Source organism: Cordyceps militaris, assembly GCF_000225605.1.
Source record: "Cordyceps militaris CM01 unplaced genomic scaffold CCM_S00006, whole genome shotgun sequence".
NCBI classification, from domain to species: domain Eukaryota; kingdom Fungi; phylum Ascomycota; class Sordariomycetes; order Hypocreales; family Cordycipitaceae; genus Cordyceps; species Cordyceps militaris.
In genome coordinates, this window is record NW_006271974.1 from 2,249,005 (window position 1) to 2,265,925 (window position 16,921).

Genomic DNA, 16,921 nt, shown 5'->3' on the forward strand with positions numbered 1-16,921 from the left:
AATGGCGAAACCAAAGTAGTCTGCTTTGCTGCCATCGTGGTCTGCTGATCCGCCTTGTGCCTGGGCGCGGTGGCATTACCTGCATCGACAAGAAGGCGGAGAGTGTCTTGTGACGGCGGAACTGAGAGGGGGTGGGCGTTACCCATTCTCCGTAGGCCATCTTTTTCCCATGCTGTCACGAGAGCCGCAGCAACATATTGTCTCTCTTCCTTCGCTAACCCGCGCGGTGGCTCTTGTCTCGATGCACTTGCGCAGATGGACGGATTTGACAAAATACACTACTAGTTAGGTTAAGAAAAGCTATGGCCAGCGTGGTTCAGCCCGCCAACCTGGGAAGCGAAACTCAACTTGTTGAAACGTGGGAACAAAGTAGTTTGTCCTACCTACCCTCTTTAGATTATCCCGCCCCCCCCCTGGTGATAATCATTGTTCAGCGAGTGTCGTGCTGATCGTCGTTGTTTTGGAGGGGCTCGTCAGCAATGTCCTGCAGCGACCGAGAGACGCCCTCTCAACCTCGCCTTTCCCGCCCGTCCTCGTTAGATACCGCGCCATTCAATCTATCAACAGGTACGAAAGACGCAAAACAAAGTGGCTTTTTTTCTTCTGGTCAGTGACAGGCACACACACCCTCCGTTTCTTCCTTCCAGCGCCACACCCCCCCCCTCCTGTGTTGATATTTCTTGTTCGTCTACTGGCAGCTGATGGGCGGTGCGCTGGCAGGCGTCGCCCCTCCCTTCCAGACGGCCTTAGCGTCCGTGGCCGGCTCGCTTTGGAGCGCAGACCATCCATGCCAGCTGGCGATGCCCACCAATAGAGCTTTGAATAGGCGACAAGAGAGGAATTTGGAAGAAATGCTAAGAGTTTGCTTCTTTAGGTGGCTGGGTCGGTTGGGATGTGTTTTGCCACAGACGAGCGAAATGGCAGTGCGCAAATGGGGGCGTGGTGGTCGTTGAAGTTCCATCGCTGACTAACACCCACGGTACACCATCCATCAGTATAACTTTCACAGGTGGACGGCGTGACTCGAGCATCTGATGCGATATAGAGCTATATGTATGCATCCAGCCGTGTGTAGTATTATCTTGGTCTTTCCCTCGGCCATCTCTCTGTGCAGCACTTTGTAGTGCATTTCATTTTCGTGTACTTGCTGCACACCCCAGTGCCTACACCTACAGTAGTGGCATGTACGCTCCGGCACTTCCTTGACGTACCTGACACGTCTAGATAAAAAGTGAAGAATGGGGGAAGAAATGTACAGAAATCATGTGAGCAATAAATTCCTGAAAAGGAGAGAAAGAAACAGACACCAGACACCAGACACCCCTCCTGCATGCGTTGGCTCACCCCAGCCTGCTCGTTCATCGTGTGCAGCGACTCTGGCTGACCCTGCCTGCAGCGACTAATGTACCTCTACCGGCAGTACACCCACTGTAGACCCGCCTCTTAGCACTGCGGTACAGCGCATCTGCTGTGCTGTTCGGTGCTTATTACAGCCCATTCGTCACACGTCCCCGTCACAGTGTGGCCTCGTATTTTTCTGCCTTTTTGGTGACCTCGTATCGTGTAATCTGTCCCTATTCCCATCCCTTTCTTGACTTTCTTCCACCTCTTCCATCTCCATCAACGCCTTGCCCCCATCTTGCCTCATGCCGGGTACCTACATACTTGCGTACCGCAGTACCTACGACGTTACCCTGGACCGTTCTCCACCCCCACTTCTGAACCGCCCCTCCAAGGAACTCCCTCCAAGTACCTGCAAGTACTAGCACATCTCGCCTAGGCCTAGAGGTACCTGTCGTACTACCGACGCTACCACTCTTACCTCTACCCGCCCTGCCAGCTTTTTGGCCTGCCGGCCCGCCACCGCTACGGCTGGCCAACGCACGCTGCAAGCTGCACACTGCACACGCACCCGCTGGACTTGGGGCTCCGCACCGCCTTGTCGCTTGTCGTCGCCCGCCACTGCCACCACCCTCCATCGTCGCACGACAGCTTCTCGTCTCTCCCAGGCAAACAGATATCCCCCCCTTTGCGCCATCCTCGCCCTATTCTTCTCCCACCTGCACTCATCGCTCTCCATCTTCACCTCGCTTTCGGATTTTCTCTCGCTCATTTGCTCGCCCTGCTAGCCCGTTGGTAGCTTCCTGGTGAAGCTACTGCTCGAGCTGCCTGGCGCCCGAATAGCTTCACCTCTCATGGGACCAGTATCATGTCCATGCAGCGCTCCCTCTCTTCGCCAGTCCGTACGCAATCCACGCCCCGTACGTCTTCGCAACAAGCCGCGGCTGAACGTTGCTCCAGAGCCTGACCCAAAACCCGTTGTATACTTTGTTCGTGCAAGCCTACTGACGTTGCTACAGCTCCCCAACTCGCTTCCGCTGCGCCAGCCAACGCGCCACCGCCGTCGATAGACCTCTCGACCAAGCCGCACCGACCCGTCCGGCACCGCTCCCCCAGTCCCAGGCCTACCTCTAGCTCCCGGACCCTTGATGCCAGGCCTTCCCGCAGGAATGACGATACTTTGCGGCCCATCCGTCTCCAGGACGGTCCCCAGGCCGCAAAGCCTTTGCTGACCGACACCACGGCCTCTGCCCTGCCACCCGCGTCTGTTCGTCCGTCCCAGGAGCTCCCCATGAGGTCCCATACCATCCATGGGGAGAGGTTAGCCGCTCGCAAACCCCGGCCCCTCATCGATAATGTCGCCCTCTACACCAACCACAACTTGCCCGTGCCCAGGGACACCACCACCCTCCAGGAGCTAGCCCACTTGACCCGACTGTCCAGGTACCAAGCCCGCAAGAGGAATATCACCCGTGTTCGTCTGGAGAGGACCCTCATCAGCACCGCGCTCGGCGCCCGCCTGACGCGCTGCGGTCACATTGCCCACCGCAACTTGGTCGACAGCTTCCGCAAGGACGAAAAGGACAACTTTGCCGCCCTGTACAATGCCGTACAGGACGTCAGAAAGAGCTGCGACGAACTGAGGAGATTTGCCCTTCTCGAACCTGACCTGGAATCCCAGTCCTCCCCCATCCTTGGCTCCTCCGAAAGCGTCGACACTATTTCGCCCCCTTCCAATGACGAAGCCCCTCCACGCCCCGCGGCCACCTTTTTCGACGACATTTCTGTCTCAGCTAGAGACTGTTTCCTTGAGTTCCTCTCCGAGATCCGGAATAACCCGGATTACTTGCCCGCTAGGATATCTTCCCTCTCCAGCTCGGAGCTCAACGTCTTTCTTACCCCCCATCGCGGCCTCGAACCAGTCGAGTCTGTCCTTTCTTCCACCAACCGCTCCTATGCCCGGAACTACCCCAGCAACCGCCACGCCGTCGGCGACGTCGAGCGCTTCATGTCCTTTCAGCGCCACGACCCACTTTCCATCCTCATTCACACTTGCTTTGCTAACTCGGCAGGCCCTGACAGCAGCGAGGACCGAAAACGCTTGGAGGTCTGGGCCTCGGTCCTGGCCAAACTCATATCGGAGCCCAAGTCCTCAAGTGAGCACTTCTTGATCTGCGTACTCAACTGCTGGACCATGATGCGCGAGTGGTCCGGAAAATCCAACATGGAATGGTACCTCATGAAGATCCTGTCTGACGGCGCCTTTCTCCTCGAAAGGGCCGAAGACCAACATGGCACCCGCTTCAATCTCTCCGATTGGACCCAGGCCGACGAAATTGCTTCCCGCGAGTTTTACGAGAATGCCGTGGACCAGCTCTTTGAGATCGTGGATGACCCGGACAATACTGGAATCCCGGATGGCCTGCTTGAACTTGGCAACGCCGTCCTGAAGAAGTTGGACAGTAAGTATCTCGACAACACATCCAAATGGCTTGTCTGGAGATGTCTCTTTTTTGTCTTCTTCCTCGGCGTCATTGTCTATCCAGAGTCACACGGAATGCTTACCGAGCACCACATCACCCCCTATGCCAGGGAAAAGATTCTGAAAAAGGTTGCCATGAAGGCACACGAATACGTTTCCGGTCTCTGGAGCGGAAACAAGTCTACTGCCGCCAAGACAGCTGATATTCCGCGCCATATCCAGGTCCACATCGAGAGCATTCTGGCTAGATTCCAAAACTCCGAGTACAAACCCCCTGCTTCTCGTCTCTTGCCTGCCAAGTCGATAACATCTCTTCGCGAAACGGTAGAAGTTCACCCCTATCTAGTCCTGTGTCCGGCGGACCTGTCCTGCTTGGTGAATGCCCTGTATCCGGAACGCCGTCCACTATCGTCCGCCTCGAGCACGTTCAAATCTGGCTCTGCCTCCATATCAGGCCTTTCCTCTGCGTCCACACCTGTGGCCTTTTCCAACCCGAGAAACAGCTTTGAGACTGCATCGGTAATTAGCACTAGTGTATCCTCTGTTTTTAGCGAGGCTGCCTCTCGCGACGACCATGCTGATGGCTCCGCCAAGACTACTTCAGTGCGAGACTCGCCCACCATCACAGAACCAGATCTACAGCGCAAGCTCAACAAATACGAGGACGGCGGCTATCCGCTTCGACTTGCGCTTCACGAACTAAGCCGAACTCTCGGTTCAGACCTCGTTCGTGGCGCTAGCCACCCTTGCGCAGAACGTTGGGTGGTGCTTTTTGTGTCGTCCGATGGCAAGAAGCTAGAGACGAGTCTCAGCTACGACGCTGATGAAGAACACGATGAGCGCAATTCGTCGAGTAGCGACTACGATAACGAAACTGCATCAACATCCGAGCTAGACAAGGGCTACTACCAACTGCGTGATGCAGTCCTTAAGCTGGTGGAAGAATACGAAATTCCTCGAGATCTGGAAGCAGAGGCCAGCGATGTTGAAATTTCCAATCGTCCGTCTAGGCTGAAAAAGCCTATGCCGAAACGCACCGCTAGGCGAGAGAAGCTTGCTCCGGAGCCAACTGGTGGTGTTTCAATACGCCGATCACACTCGCCGCACACATCGCCTCGGCCTGTGATCCATTCCGCCGAGCCCGAAAAAGAGGCCCCGCTCCTCACAATGCTTAAAGCAGCGTGGTCTCAGTCCAAAGCGCAGGCCGACTTTGTGTCGTCACATATGTACTGGAGGACACTGAATCAGCTTCGCAGCCTAAGCTCGGAATCTCTGCGACGCAATGGATATGCGGCGCTCATCAACATATTTTCCCGTGAACCACGAGACTATATCAGCAAGTCGGCCATTGCTATTGAAGAATACGAAGCCTGGCTGGTCTGGCTTAAGCAGAGTCAGGAGCGTCTAGAGTGTCAGATTGATCTCATGATGCGGCAGACGAGGGCGATTCGCGATAAGATGTGGTACATTGCTGATGTTCGCAACTCCAAGGAGTACGAACACAGCCGTGACATTTGCCAAGCACTTCGTGCCATGGGCACCACAAGTCGCTGGCGCTCGCCAACCTCGCGGTCGGGCAAGAGCAGCTCATACATTAACAAGGCTGAGTCTCAAGTGTTGGACATGATTGCAGCCTTGCCTGACCAAGGCGGACCCAACAAATTGAGTGACGAGCAAGCAGATTTGACATCGGCTTGGCTCAAACGATATGGGATCGAAAACTTTTGCCAGGGAGAAGAGAGGATACACCGTTTCTGCTGCGAGGTAGAAAGATGCGTGGGAAAACTGGTTGGAGAAACAATTAGAGAGGCCCCAGTGCTGTGGTCCAGCGAGCTCTACAAACGGGACAAGGCAATGTACGATCGGATGAAGATGCGGGAGAGAGACCATGGGTGGTCAAGCGATGACACAGCTAGCATCATGAGCGAAAATGAGCGACGGCAAACATTTTCTTCGCTGCGACCCTCGACCTTTGGAAGAGATCTGCGGACCGTTAGCTCACAAAACACATCCCTGGAATCTGTTCGGCATGGGTTTGCAAGACATGCCGCGTCGCTGTCCGAGGTACTTGATGGCCATGACAGCTTTGACCGATACTCGCCTGTTCAATCATCGGATTCGGTCCACACTTTCTGGTCGCCATTTCAGCCGCCCAGATCTCCTGCCTCCGGCCGCGCCTACTCTCCCACTACCAGCTTAAGTAATCTCTCGACGACTTTTACCGGCTCCCCGCATCACGCAGCGCAGGCATCGCATAGCAGTGTTTCCACTGGCCGGCCAGCTACAGCAACGTCGTCTACCGAAACGGTGTACCAGCACGTTGCTGATGGAGATCGGGCCAGGTTTCTCACAGAGCTCAGACAATCCCTGACAAGCCTGCTGTTGTCTGACCTGGGTAGCCAGCTCCTATCCAAAGGATCCGAAACAGACATGTGGGTGGCGCAGCTGGGGCAGGAATGTATCGACCGCAAGGAGGCGCTGGAGCAGCACGCCCAACGAAAGAGTGCGCTGAAGGAGAAGCCAAGCCGCAGTTCGACAAAACCTAGGGTCATTGAGAAGAAGAAAAGCTTTGGCAACCTCCGTGGTGCTGGGGAGAGCGCACTGGAGCGGCTAGATGGGGTGGATAGTTCCTCGAGTCCAAGCACGTCGAGCTTTCTCACCCAGCTGGAAGATACTCAGCCTGGGAAGCCGAGAGACCAGGACGCAGAATTTCCATTCAGAAATGCCTACCGACGCCTGTTAACCATGTTTTCGGTGCATCCGAATCCCTACGCTAAGCTACAGGCGTTGAAGGAACTTGAGCATCTCTTGGCGGCGTCGATGCCAGCCTCGGTACGCAAAAAGTCAAGATGGAGACCGGAGATGGCGACCAGTCAGGAGACCAGGGACATGGCGCCTCGACGCACAACCCTAGATGGAGCCATTGACTCAGTCCAAGAAAAGCGGATGCAACAGACGGGCAATTACAACCTGTACGCCGCCAGTGGCGGGTCTCGTGGGACGTCTGGAACCGACGCCATTATTCCGGAGCTGATGAAGCTGTTCAAGGACCCGTCGATGCGGCCAAAACAGCTGTACCGTGACCTGCAGCTGATTTCAGCCTTCGTCTCACCGGCCGTGCTTGATCGACCGGACAAAAGTAAGGCTTTTTGGGATGTAGGATTGGCGGCGCTGAAGCTCAAGTCGGAGGTGTGCCGGACCATGGTGGAAATGGCAGACGAAGTGTTTGCAGCACATACACAGACACGAGGCTCCGCCATCGACACGAACGCGGGAGGCGCACCCGTGCAGTCGTGCACAGGCACCCCGCCGCCACCGTCGTCGACGTATAAGCTCAAAGACGTAGGCCGGATGTGGGCCATTACGGCTCGTGAGGGCTACCCGACGGCGCAGCGCGAGCTCGCCCTGTTTTATCTGTCCAACCCCGAGTTTGTGGAACGCATCACACTGCCTCTGTCGAAGCCGCGCGAAGTCTTTAAGCAGGTCGTGATGGACAAGTACAAGCGCAACGAGAAGCGCAGCAGCGGCGTGGGGGGGCAGAGTGGGGGTGGTGCCGGCGCGGCGGCACTAGGCGGCGGCCCGCAGACAACGGGCAAGGACAGCGACGTGAGAAACGACCCGGGGTTGATGTGCGTAGCCGTGCACTGGATGGAGGCGGCGGAGCGAGGCGGCGACGAGCTTGCGACGAGCTTTTTGCGACAAAATGAATTCATGGTACGGGGATGAGTCCAGTGGTGTTGTTGATTTTGGGAGTTTTTGGCGTATTTTTGAACCGGGACATGTTGGATCTGGGCATGCTGAGATTACCTGGGTATAATATCTGGACATTTCGTGCCCTGTATTGTTGGCTCATCCTTTATGATTGCGCATATTTTACATGCATGGCGATTTGGGTATAGATTGGATATATAGACTGTGTTTTTGAACAAGGGCGTTTTGTCGGTAGTGTAGTGTATGGCAGGCGTGAATAATGGGATAAAGCTGGTGACAGGGTATCGGCATTGCAACAATAGCTGCTGCCTAGCATCAGTGAGATGAAAGCCTGATAGTAGAGTAGGAATCACAATAAACTGTGGAACCCGTGAAACCTACGATAACCTCTTTTGATCGCCGTCGCCGCTATCCATTGACACGACTATTCATAAGCCGTTTCTGTATATAGTAGGCTCTAAAAATTTGTCCCTACCATGGCGTCCAAAACGACGTGAATGTTACAAAATATGAAAAATAATATAATAATAAGTAAAAAGAAGACATCAAAAGGACAGGCCTAGGGATTTTTAATAATACTGATTCACACAGGATGCGTGCACGTCTTTATTGCTCCTTGAAGGCTGTTGTCTGCCTGGAGAAGTGGGTCCGGATCCGGCTCTCGACCAATTAGAGGCATCGGTCACTTGGTGGCTGCTTCCACAAGGCTCCAACACTTGGATCAACACAAACGGATCGAAACTCGAAACCCAGCGTTCATTCCCCTTCAGCATCATCCATCATGGACGAGTCCACTGCGTATACCCATGGAAGTCCTCTCCTAAGGCTTCCGCTCGAGCTGCTGCTCCGCGTCAGCCATCATCTGACGACCATCGAGCTGGGCAACCTACGCTTGAGCTGTCGGCACGTTGAGAGCAGCCTCTTCCACAGTTTCGCGCGCGAATTCTTCCTTCACAAGCAGTTCAACCTGACCGAGTTCAGCCTGAAAGCGCTCGTTGCAGTGTCGCGCAGCCGGATGGCGCCGCACCTGCGCTTCCTGCACATTGGACTCGAGACTGTCTCTCACGCGAGCATGTGCCAAACGCAGCGCTCGACGGCGCATACGCACCGCCACAATCGGCTGCACGCCGAGAACTGGATCCTCTCCGCCACCGGCCAGGATGTGGTGCTGCTGGCCGAGGCGCTGCGGGGGCTGGTGAATCTGGAAGACGTGGTGCTGCGGGATACCAATTCCTCGCGAAGGTCGAGGGACGGCCATGGTGCGACGTGGAGGAGCTACGGAGATGCCACATTTCGGCAGCAGACGGGTACACTTCTGTCGAATGCGATGGCGCTGAGGGACGATGAGTTTGCCAGCTACAGGGTGCTCATTAAGACGCTGCAGGCGCTGGCCGCGGCGGATGCCAATGTGGGAGGGATCGAGCTGCTGCTGCGCCGGCATGGCGTGCCATGGCGCGGCACGTTCTACATCCCAGAGTATCTGGTACCCACGGTGCGGCCGGTGCTGGCAAAACTGACCAAGCTACACCTCGTTATTGGCGACAACTACCGCGCGCGGCCCAACGTCGACTCCTTCGATGCGGAAACCTGGAGTTTTGACCTGCGCACCTTTCTCTCGTACGTGCCTAATCTCCGCGATTTCCGCTTCAACGGCCAAGGCGGGAACACGGTCGTGTTTGCACGGTTCCTCGAATGGCTCAGCCTCGACGCCGGCTCGGCCGCGCCGCCGCCTGCCGGTGTCACGAATTCTGAGGAGACGGCCATTATTCAGGCCGGCCCGCCGCCTGTCGGCTTTCCGCAGCTCACCCGTTTCAGCCTCGGCAGGATTTACGTGCAGCCGCCGCTGCTTGTGCGGCTGCTCCGCAAGTTTGCGCCGACGCTCGAGGACCTTGCCCTCTGGGAGGTGACGCTGTGCGTGGACGATGAGCAGGAGCTCGTCGCGTGGCGGGGACTCTGGCAAGAACTGCGCGGCCTGGGCGGGCTCGACAAGCTGCGCCGGCTCAAGGTCGGACGCCAAACGTTCGACGATGTGCAGGTCATCCGGTCGAGGCCTGTCACCGCACGGTTTAGGGACGGCGGGGGTGAGGTCGAGTACATAGGCTCCGACTGGCGGGCCTTTGCACGGGAGACGCTGGAGAGCGCGGAGATTACACGCATTGTGCAGGATGAGGACAGTCAGGACAACGAAGACAGTAGCGACGATGATTAAGATGACAACAACATTCAAGACGATATCAACAGTCCTATACCCAGTTGCCACCGGAGCTGTCATGGGACTCGGCCCATGGCGGAGGGCTAGCGTCAGACTACACACACCTTTTCCCATGTCTATGCGTCAACCATTAGTCATTAGAAAACCTTGATACGATCTATTTGTTATCCGTTTGCAACTATTGATAGTTAGTTGGCCTTGTTACCGATAGTTGTTCGCGTTGCGGAGAGCGGGGCTGGGAATGGGGCCGAGGAGATAGGGCTGATTATGTTGCGCTTTCTTTTAGTCGCCCGCCGCCGCCAGGGTCCTGCCTAGCACACCCACATGGGTGATGTATGATGTAGGTAAAAAAAGAAAACAAAAAAGAAAAAAAACAAACATGGGACTTGTTGGCGATGAGGGTGTAAGCCGAATGTGGAACAGAGTTGGCCATGACGGCCGAGATGTTTTTACTCCCCAGCAAACTCCTTTTTCTTTGTTTCTCGCCAAGTCTCTTGTTACAGTGTAGCTATTCAGCGAGGTATTTCTTGCCTCCCGCCCAAAGACGAGGGGAATAAGGAAATGTGTGCAAACTAATGATTGCGCTAACAAAAAATTCACGAGCGCTAGGCGCGTTAAGCAATGGCTGGTAGTGTGTGTGTGCCATGTGAGCCCGAGCCGCGCTACTGTGTAAGCCGGTCTCGCCACGGAACTTAAAAAGTAATATGCAGAAATATGTTGATTTCCTCTGGTATATAAAGACTCCCTTTTCCCCCTGCCAGGTCTTTCCTGCTCTTCCTTCTTTCTCCCCAGAACACACCAGACTTCGTTGACTTGCAACCAACACACACACACACACAAAACTTGTGAGTAACACTGATCCTCTACATTGCGGCACCTGTCTATCCTTGGATGGAAACTAGACGGAATAAGAAAAAACTCAACACTGATCATGTACGCCAGACTACACCCTGTTCAAGATGCAGACTTCTGTTCTTGTAGCCGCCGTCGTGGTCGCCGCCTCGGCCGCCTCGGCCCGCAATATTCCCGAGCCGGCCGCGCAGCAGCTCAAATCCATTAACATTGACAATGGCATTGATACCAGCAGCACCATCACCACCACGGCCACGGCCACGGCCACTGCCACTGCCACTGCCACTGCTACTGCTACTGCTACTGCTACTGCCACTGACACTGCCACTGCCACCACCACCGTCACCAAGACCAAGACCAAGACCAAGGGCAAGAACAAGACCAAGCACAAGACCAAGACCAAGGGCAAGATCCAGACCCAGACTTCTGCCACTGAGTCGTTGACCACGCTTTCCGACTGGGTTTGGAAGCATAAGCCCACCAGCAGCAGCAGCAGCAGCGACAGCCCCACCACCACCGTCACTGTCACCGCCACCACCACCGAAACCATGACTCTGGCCAAGATGGAGCCAGAGCTGGAAAAGGTGTCTCTGGCGTCCCGGACCAAGATTGTGAAGACGCCCGTCACCTTGCAGACATCGATCTCCGCGCCGGCCACCACCACCACCAAGCCAAAGCCAAAGGGCACGAGCTGGCAGGACTTTGCTTGATACGTGCGTGTCGCCTCGTATTATTCCCCTGGCAGGCAGGGCAGAGACACCAACTCCCTCTAGCAGGGTAGCAACGGTGGGAAAAGGATGGGCAAAATGGGCACTTGAGGTGTCAAATGTATTAAGAAGTACACGCAGTTAATACAACCAATCCTGTTGCGATTCATGTCGTCCTTGGTGGGTTTGTCAAGTAAAGTAAGAAAATCACAGTGGTATCAAGGCACCGTTGTGTCAAAGCAAGACGTGTACCGGTGTATCAAAGCATTCGTCCCAGCGCGTTTTCCCCGAAGCCCAAAAACGAGAAAGTGTGAACAAGATATTGCTTGGGCCGCTGCTGCCGACGGGCACCCTGCGCAGCTCGTCGGCGACGGTCAAGATGGCCGCCTTGGTTTCCGCTGGTCCATCATGGTATGCGATGCCGAGCACGGCAAGCGGCCAGCACAGGCAGCCATGGACCAGACTGGCGCGGCGCTTGCCAAGTACAACGATGCCAAAGAGAAGTTTGCGGTAGTGGAGACGTGCTTGGTTAACCTCACTGACTTGTTGCTGTTTGCTCTTCTCTTTTCGTTCTGGATTTGGCTTTTGCCCCATCTTGGCAAAAGGCTGCGATAACTCAGTTGGGAGCGAGAGCAAGGCATATAGTATAGTGGCGAGTTTGAATGCCGTGTCGTAGACAGTCCTCACCTTGCGAGGCTCGGGCACGGTACTAAAGGCCTTGGTCCAGCAGGCGGGATCAAACAGGTTCAACTTTTCCGAAGTGCGCTCCGCAGAGACCAGCAGGGCAGCAGGCGACACACCGTTTGCTACAGCCACGCGAAGATTGGTGATGCGACCTACACAGAGGAAGAGGGCCGTGGGGCATGGTAGGATATCACTAAGCGAGTAGTCGTAGGCTTGTGAGTATTGCGTTTCAGTCCATTCCTTAGCCTGTGCTATCTGGTCGGTGGCAGGGCTAGTCGCGTTGGCCATGGTGACGGCGCTGTTTTTCGGTGGTGGCGTCCCATGTCAGTCGTTAAGCGTACTGTGGGAAAATGGGTGGGCGCTCACATGGCAACACTGTGAAAAAGAAATATGGCTTGGGGAATCGAGTCAACAACAGCTTGAAAGCCTCCATGGTGCCGGACAAGGGCAAAGAAACCTCGGATGTGGGATCGCCATGGCAGATCAGGGATGTGGAACTGAATGGGAGAGTTGCAGTGAGCGCAGGAGCAGGATGGGTGCGTGGGTGGCTTACCCCTGTGAACATGAGGGAAGCTATTTGATAGAGTGAAGAACGTATCAAAAAGCGATCAGCGAGCTCGCTATTCAATGCAGCGAGGGTGTAAGTCATGTAGACTTGGAAGCTATGCCAGAGGGGTTCAATTCCGGGCAAGGCGTCGCGTTGCGGCAAGACACCATTTTCTCGGCAGATGGCGCGGATGCGATCTGCGAGCATAGACATGATGAAAGTATGTTCTATGGCAGGTAGAGCATCGCGTCGGCCGACGACACCATGTTCCTGGTATAGGGCGCGGGTGCCCTCTCCGAGCAAAGCCGTGGCAAAAGTATGTCGAGATCGTAGGGTCACGCTGTGGGCTTCCAGCCCGTGCATGTCGGTGAGACTCCATGCCTGATAGCGAGGGACCAAGACTCGAAGGTCTGACGGTCATGGCAAACTATTTAGTACAGCGTGCCGAGGCGGGGGGGGGGCAGGCGGGAAGAGAACTGACAATAACGCACAGCTTCCATGATGTCTGCATCCGGAAGCGGCGCTTGTCGAAACGGTGCGGTACTGAGGACTGTTTGCTGGCGGCAAGGTTGGCCGTCTCCCGGAGGACGCCATACGAGTGAGTATTGACAAGTGCGCCCACTGCTCACGCATCTTCTGCAGTCAGGTTGAGTCTCATCGCATTTGATCCGGCGCGTGCTGCAGGCAGTAATTAGAGACAAGGAAACGGGCGAAAGTTGGCGGAGGTTGGGCGAGGATGCAGCTTTTGGTAGACGAACCGGCAGGTACGGCAGCCTGTGCGAACTCTAGGTGCCCATTGCTTGCGACGCGGTTCGATAGAGGGAAAGTTCGTCATGATTTATACCAACGCGAGGTATTGAAGTGTAGGATGAGGATGGGAGAAGTCAAGATGGGTAGGAGCGTTTGATGATGGGTGGATGGTGGGACAAGCCGCTGCGGGGTGGAGGATTCGATAAAGCTGACAGTGACGAGTATATCAATATATCTAGCCGAGGCAGAACGTAAGTGCAGGGAGCTTGATAGGGAAGAATCAAGAAATTTGGCAATCTCAGCATCGTGCATTACCATCTAAGAACACGCAGAATAATATGTCTCGCAAGGGCTCAGATGGTGCTGGTAGACCGTTGAAGGTTCAGCAATACGTACAAACAGGTTGCCAGGTGGCAAGTGTGTGGGCGGGTAGACGCGGCGCAGCTACGAGTACGGCAAGTGAGAGATACAGACAGATGTCGACAAATGGAAAGTAACGTTACCAGCACAGCACAGAGTAAATTAAGAAGGCCGACAAATCAACATGGCGGACAGGTCGCTGCGCGGTAGTTGGAACAGGAGAGGCTCACCATCAAGAATAAGTGCCTAGTAATGAAGTGCAAGCGCACTTTGAGGCTATTGACCCACGTGAGCACGCGTCGGGTTGGTGTGCAGCCTCTGGATAATCCATAATCCATGACGATCTGGCGCGTCTGCTGCCTAGAATTCAGCTGTGGATGATTGCGGTGCACAAGGCACGATTATTGATTATTGACATTTCACGCGGCTGGGCCAAGCCGACAACAAGCGGGTCGGGCTAGGCAGCAGAGGCCCCTGATGAGCGAATCCAGTTAGTTACAGCAATTTAGCGATCTCAGCCTTGTGTGCCTAATTAATTGCGCATAACAGCCGCTCTCCTGCTTTCCCTGCTCCCTGCTCCCTGCTCGCTGCCTGCCTGGCCTCCTCCATCCGTGCACTGCCAGTAGTTACTGAGCAACAAGAATAAAAACCCGCGTCCATCCGCGCAACTTCAGCCTCGTCCTGCATCGCATTCTTCCAAATTTTGTGTACACTTTACCTTGCCTCATCATTTCTCTTCCACTTCAGACCAATTAGCCTTTCCCTTAACATGCCTCGGGCGAAGAAGAAGGCCACTGAGGATCCAGCCCCCATGAACGGTGCGGCAAACGGCACCACCACAACCTCATCCACCATCCCCGATGCCACGCCTTACGGCGCGGTCCATCGTCCTCTCGAAGGCCTCCGAATCGCCGTCAGCGGTCACGTCAATGTGAGCGACTACGGGCCCCATGGTATTGAGTACCTCCTCGGCGACCTCGGCGCTGTCCAAGAGAATCGCGTTGTCAATGCCGTCACACACGTCGTTTCCACCAGGGAAGACTACCTTAAAAATGCCACCAAGGTCCGAAACGCCAAGGACAAGGACCTTCCCATTGTGCGAGCTGCATGGGTCACAGAGTGCGACCGCACGCAGACCCTCGTTGACGTCGAAAAGCACACCTGGTCCCAAGTCATTGAAGAGGAGGAAAAGCTCAAAGATGCCCGCCGAGAGTTTCTCGCGGCACAAACTATTAGCCAGACAAATGGCGCAGACAAGAAGCGTCCCATTGCCGTCTCCAACTCGAATGATGTCGCTGCCAACGACGACGACGTAGACGAGCCACAAGCAGCAGAGCCCAAGCCAAAAAAGGCTCGATCCGCAAGGGGCAAGGCGAAAGCACCCTTCGAGGAGGAAGACCAGGAGATGAAGGATGCTGACAAGGACGATGAATCCGCCAAGCAACTGCAAGAGGAGGACGCCAATGGCGCCAATGGCGCCAAAGAAGAACAAGGCCAGATCGCCAAGCAGGGACTCGTCATTCCCGTTGACAGCTTCTGCTCCCTCCCCGGCTTTCAAGTATACCTTGATCCCGACTCTGGTGTCATCTACGACGCATCGCTCAACCAAACCAATGCCAGCAATAACAATAACAAGTTTTATATTATCCAGGTAAGCTCTGCTTCTCCGCCAACCGACCAGTCACCGCTAACGTTTCCAGCTGCTACACGACGCAAAGGCGGGCAAGTTTTCTACCTGGACTCGCTGGGGCCGCGTCGGTGAGCCCGGCGCCAGCGCCTCTCTCGGCAACGGCGAACTCTCGAGCGCTCTGACCAACTTTGAGAAAAAGTTCAAGGACAAGTCGGGCCTGCGATGGGATGATCGCAGCAACCCCCCGCGCCCGGGAAAGTACGCGTTTGTGGAGCGCAGTTACGAGCCGGACTCGGACCACGAGGACGACGGCAACGGTAGTGCGGCCGGTGACACGAAAACCGTTATGAAAGAAGAGCCCGAGCCTGACTGCACGCTCGATGAGCCGACCAAGGCACTAATGGAGATGATATTCAACAATGGTTTTATGCAGGCCACGCTCGCTGAGCTCAACTACGACGCCAACAAGCTGCCCCTCGGAAAACTCAGCAAAACCACCATCCTGCGCGGCTTTGAGCAGCTCAAATCCCTCTCGGACCTCTTTGACGACAGCTCGCTTGCTGCCTCCCGCTGGAGCTTACCACTTCCCAACGCCATCGAGTACCTGTCCAACACCTACTACTCTCTCATCCCGCATGATTTCGGCCGTCAGCGGCCACCCGTCATCTCGGACCCGCGCCGTCTGAAGCGGGAGGTCGAGCTGCTGGAGTCTCTTTCCGACATGAAGATTGCGGCCGACCTTATGAAGGCCGACCGCAAGGCTGCCGCGACGGACCCCGTACATCACCTCGACCGCAAGTTCCAGGGCCTTGCCATGGAAGAAATGACGGCCCTCAAGCGCACCACCAAAGAGTTCAAGACGCTCGAGCAGTACCTCTGCGGCACCGTCGGCAGCACCCACAACTACAACTACCAAGTCGTCGACATTTTCCGCATCGAGCGCCGCGGCGAGAAGCAACGCTTCGCCGCGTCCAGCTTTGCTAGCATCCCCTCGGACAAGCGCCTTCTATGGCACGGCTCGCGCTCCACCAATTTCGGCGGCATCCTCAGCCAGGGCCTGCGCATCGCGCCTCCCGAGGCCCCCGTCTCCGGCTACATGTTTGGCAAGGGCATCTACCTCGCCGACATGTCGTCCAAGTCGGCCGGCTACTGCGTGCCCAGTATGTCCAAAGGTGAGGGTCTGCTGCTCCTCTGCGAGGCCGAGCTCGGCAACCCCATGCTCGAGCTCGTCCACTCGTCCTACACCGCAGATGAGGAGGCGCGCAACGCCGGCAAGTTCAGCACAAAGGGACAGGGTACCTTTGCGCCGCCCCAGTGGATAGACGCTGGCGCCGTCCACAGGAGCCTCAAGGGCATCACAATGGTATGTTTTTTTTTTGGGTCCTCTCTTCGCTCGAGCGTGGGCTTATATCGAATGTAAATGGGACGTGACGCTAACAACTTGCAGCCCGATCCGAGCAAACCCGCCCAAAACACGAACATCCAAAACGCCTCGCTCTACTACAACGAGTACATTTGCTACGACACTGACCAGGTTCAGCTTCGCTACCTCTTTCGCGTCAAAATGTAAGCTGTACAGTCATGTTTTGGAGCGACGCTTGCTTCGTCATGGTCACAGCGCTTGCATTTTAGGAAAATTGAGTTT

The 16,921-nt window shown here is 55.6% G+C and overlaps 5 protein-coding genes across 5 annotated transcripts; 4 read left to right on the top strand and 1 right to left on the bottom strand.

The window, feature by feature from the left end:
* Nucleotides 1–1,330: 1,330 nt before the first annotated feature.
* CCM_07983 (uncharacterized protein) lies at nt 1,331–7,549 on the top strand (the record flags this gene model as incomplete). The annotated part of the gene is made up of 5 exons (XM_006673123.1): nt 1,331–1,363; nt 1,787–1,941; nt 2,141–2,261; nt 2,342–6,023; nt 6,111–7,549. The coding sequence occupies 5 exons, from the start codon at nt 1,331–1,333 to the stop codon at nt 7,547–7,549; spliced, it is 5,430 nt and encodes a 1,809-aa protein (XP_006673186.1).
* A 766-nt stretch (nt 7,550–8,315) lies between these two features.
* Nucleotides 8,316–9,743, top strand: CCM_07984 (uncharacterized protein; the record flags this gene model as incomplete). Its single annotated transcript, XM_006673124.1, has 1 exon — nt 8,316–9,743. The coding sequence occupies one exon, from the start codon at nt 8,316–8,318 to the stop codon at nt 9,741–9,743; it is 1,428 nt and encodes a 475-aa protein (XP_006673187.1).
* Nucleotides 9,744–10,705: 962 nt separating this feature from the next.
* CCM_07985 (uncharacterized protein) lies at nt 10,706–11,308 on the top strand (the record flags this gene model as incomplete). The annotated part of the gene is made up of 1 exon (XM_006673125.1): nt 10,706–11,308. The coding sequence occupies one exon, from the start codon at nt 10,706–10,708 to the stop codon at nt 11,306–11,308; it is 603 nt and encodes a 200-aa protein (XP_006673188.1).
* A 231-nt stretch (nt 11,309–11,539) lies between these two features.
* Nucleotides 11,540–12,277, bottom strand: CCM_07986 (uncharacterized protein; the record flags this gene model as incomplete). Its single annotated transcript, XM_006673126.1, has 1 exon — nt 11,540–12,277. The coding sequence occupies one exon, from the start codon at nt 12,275–12,277 to the stop codon at nt 11,540–11,542; it is 738 nt and encodes a 245-aa protein (XP_006673189.1).
* Nucleotides 12,278–14,415: 2,138 nt separating this feature from the next.
* On the top strand, nt 14,416–16,846 carry CCM_07987 (poly polymerase 2 ADP-ribosyltransferase 2; the record flags this gene model as incomplete). Its single annotated transcript, XM_006673127.1, has 3 exons — nt 14,416–15,297; nt 15,347–16,639; nt 16,724–16,846. The coding sequence occupies 3 exons, from the start codon at nt 14,416–14,418 to the stop codon at nt 16,844–16,846; spliced, it is 2,298 nt and encodes a 765-aa protein (XP_006673190.1).
* Between the last annotated feature and the right edge of the window lie 75 nt (nt 16,847–16,921).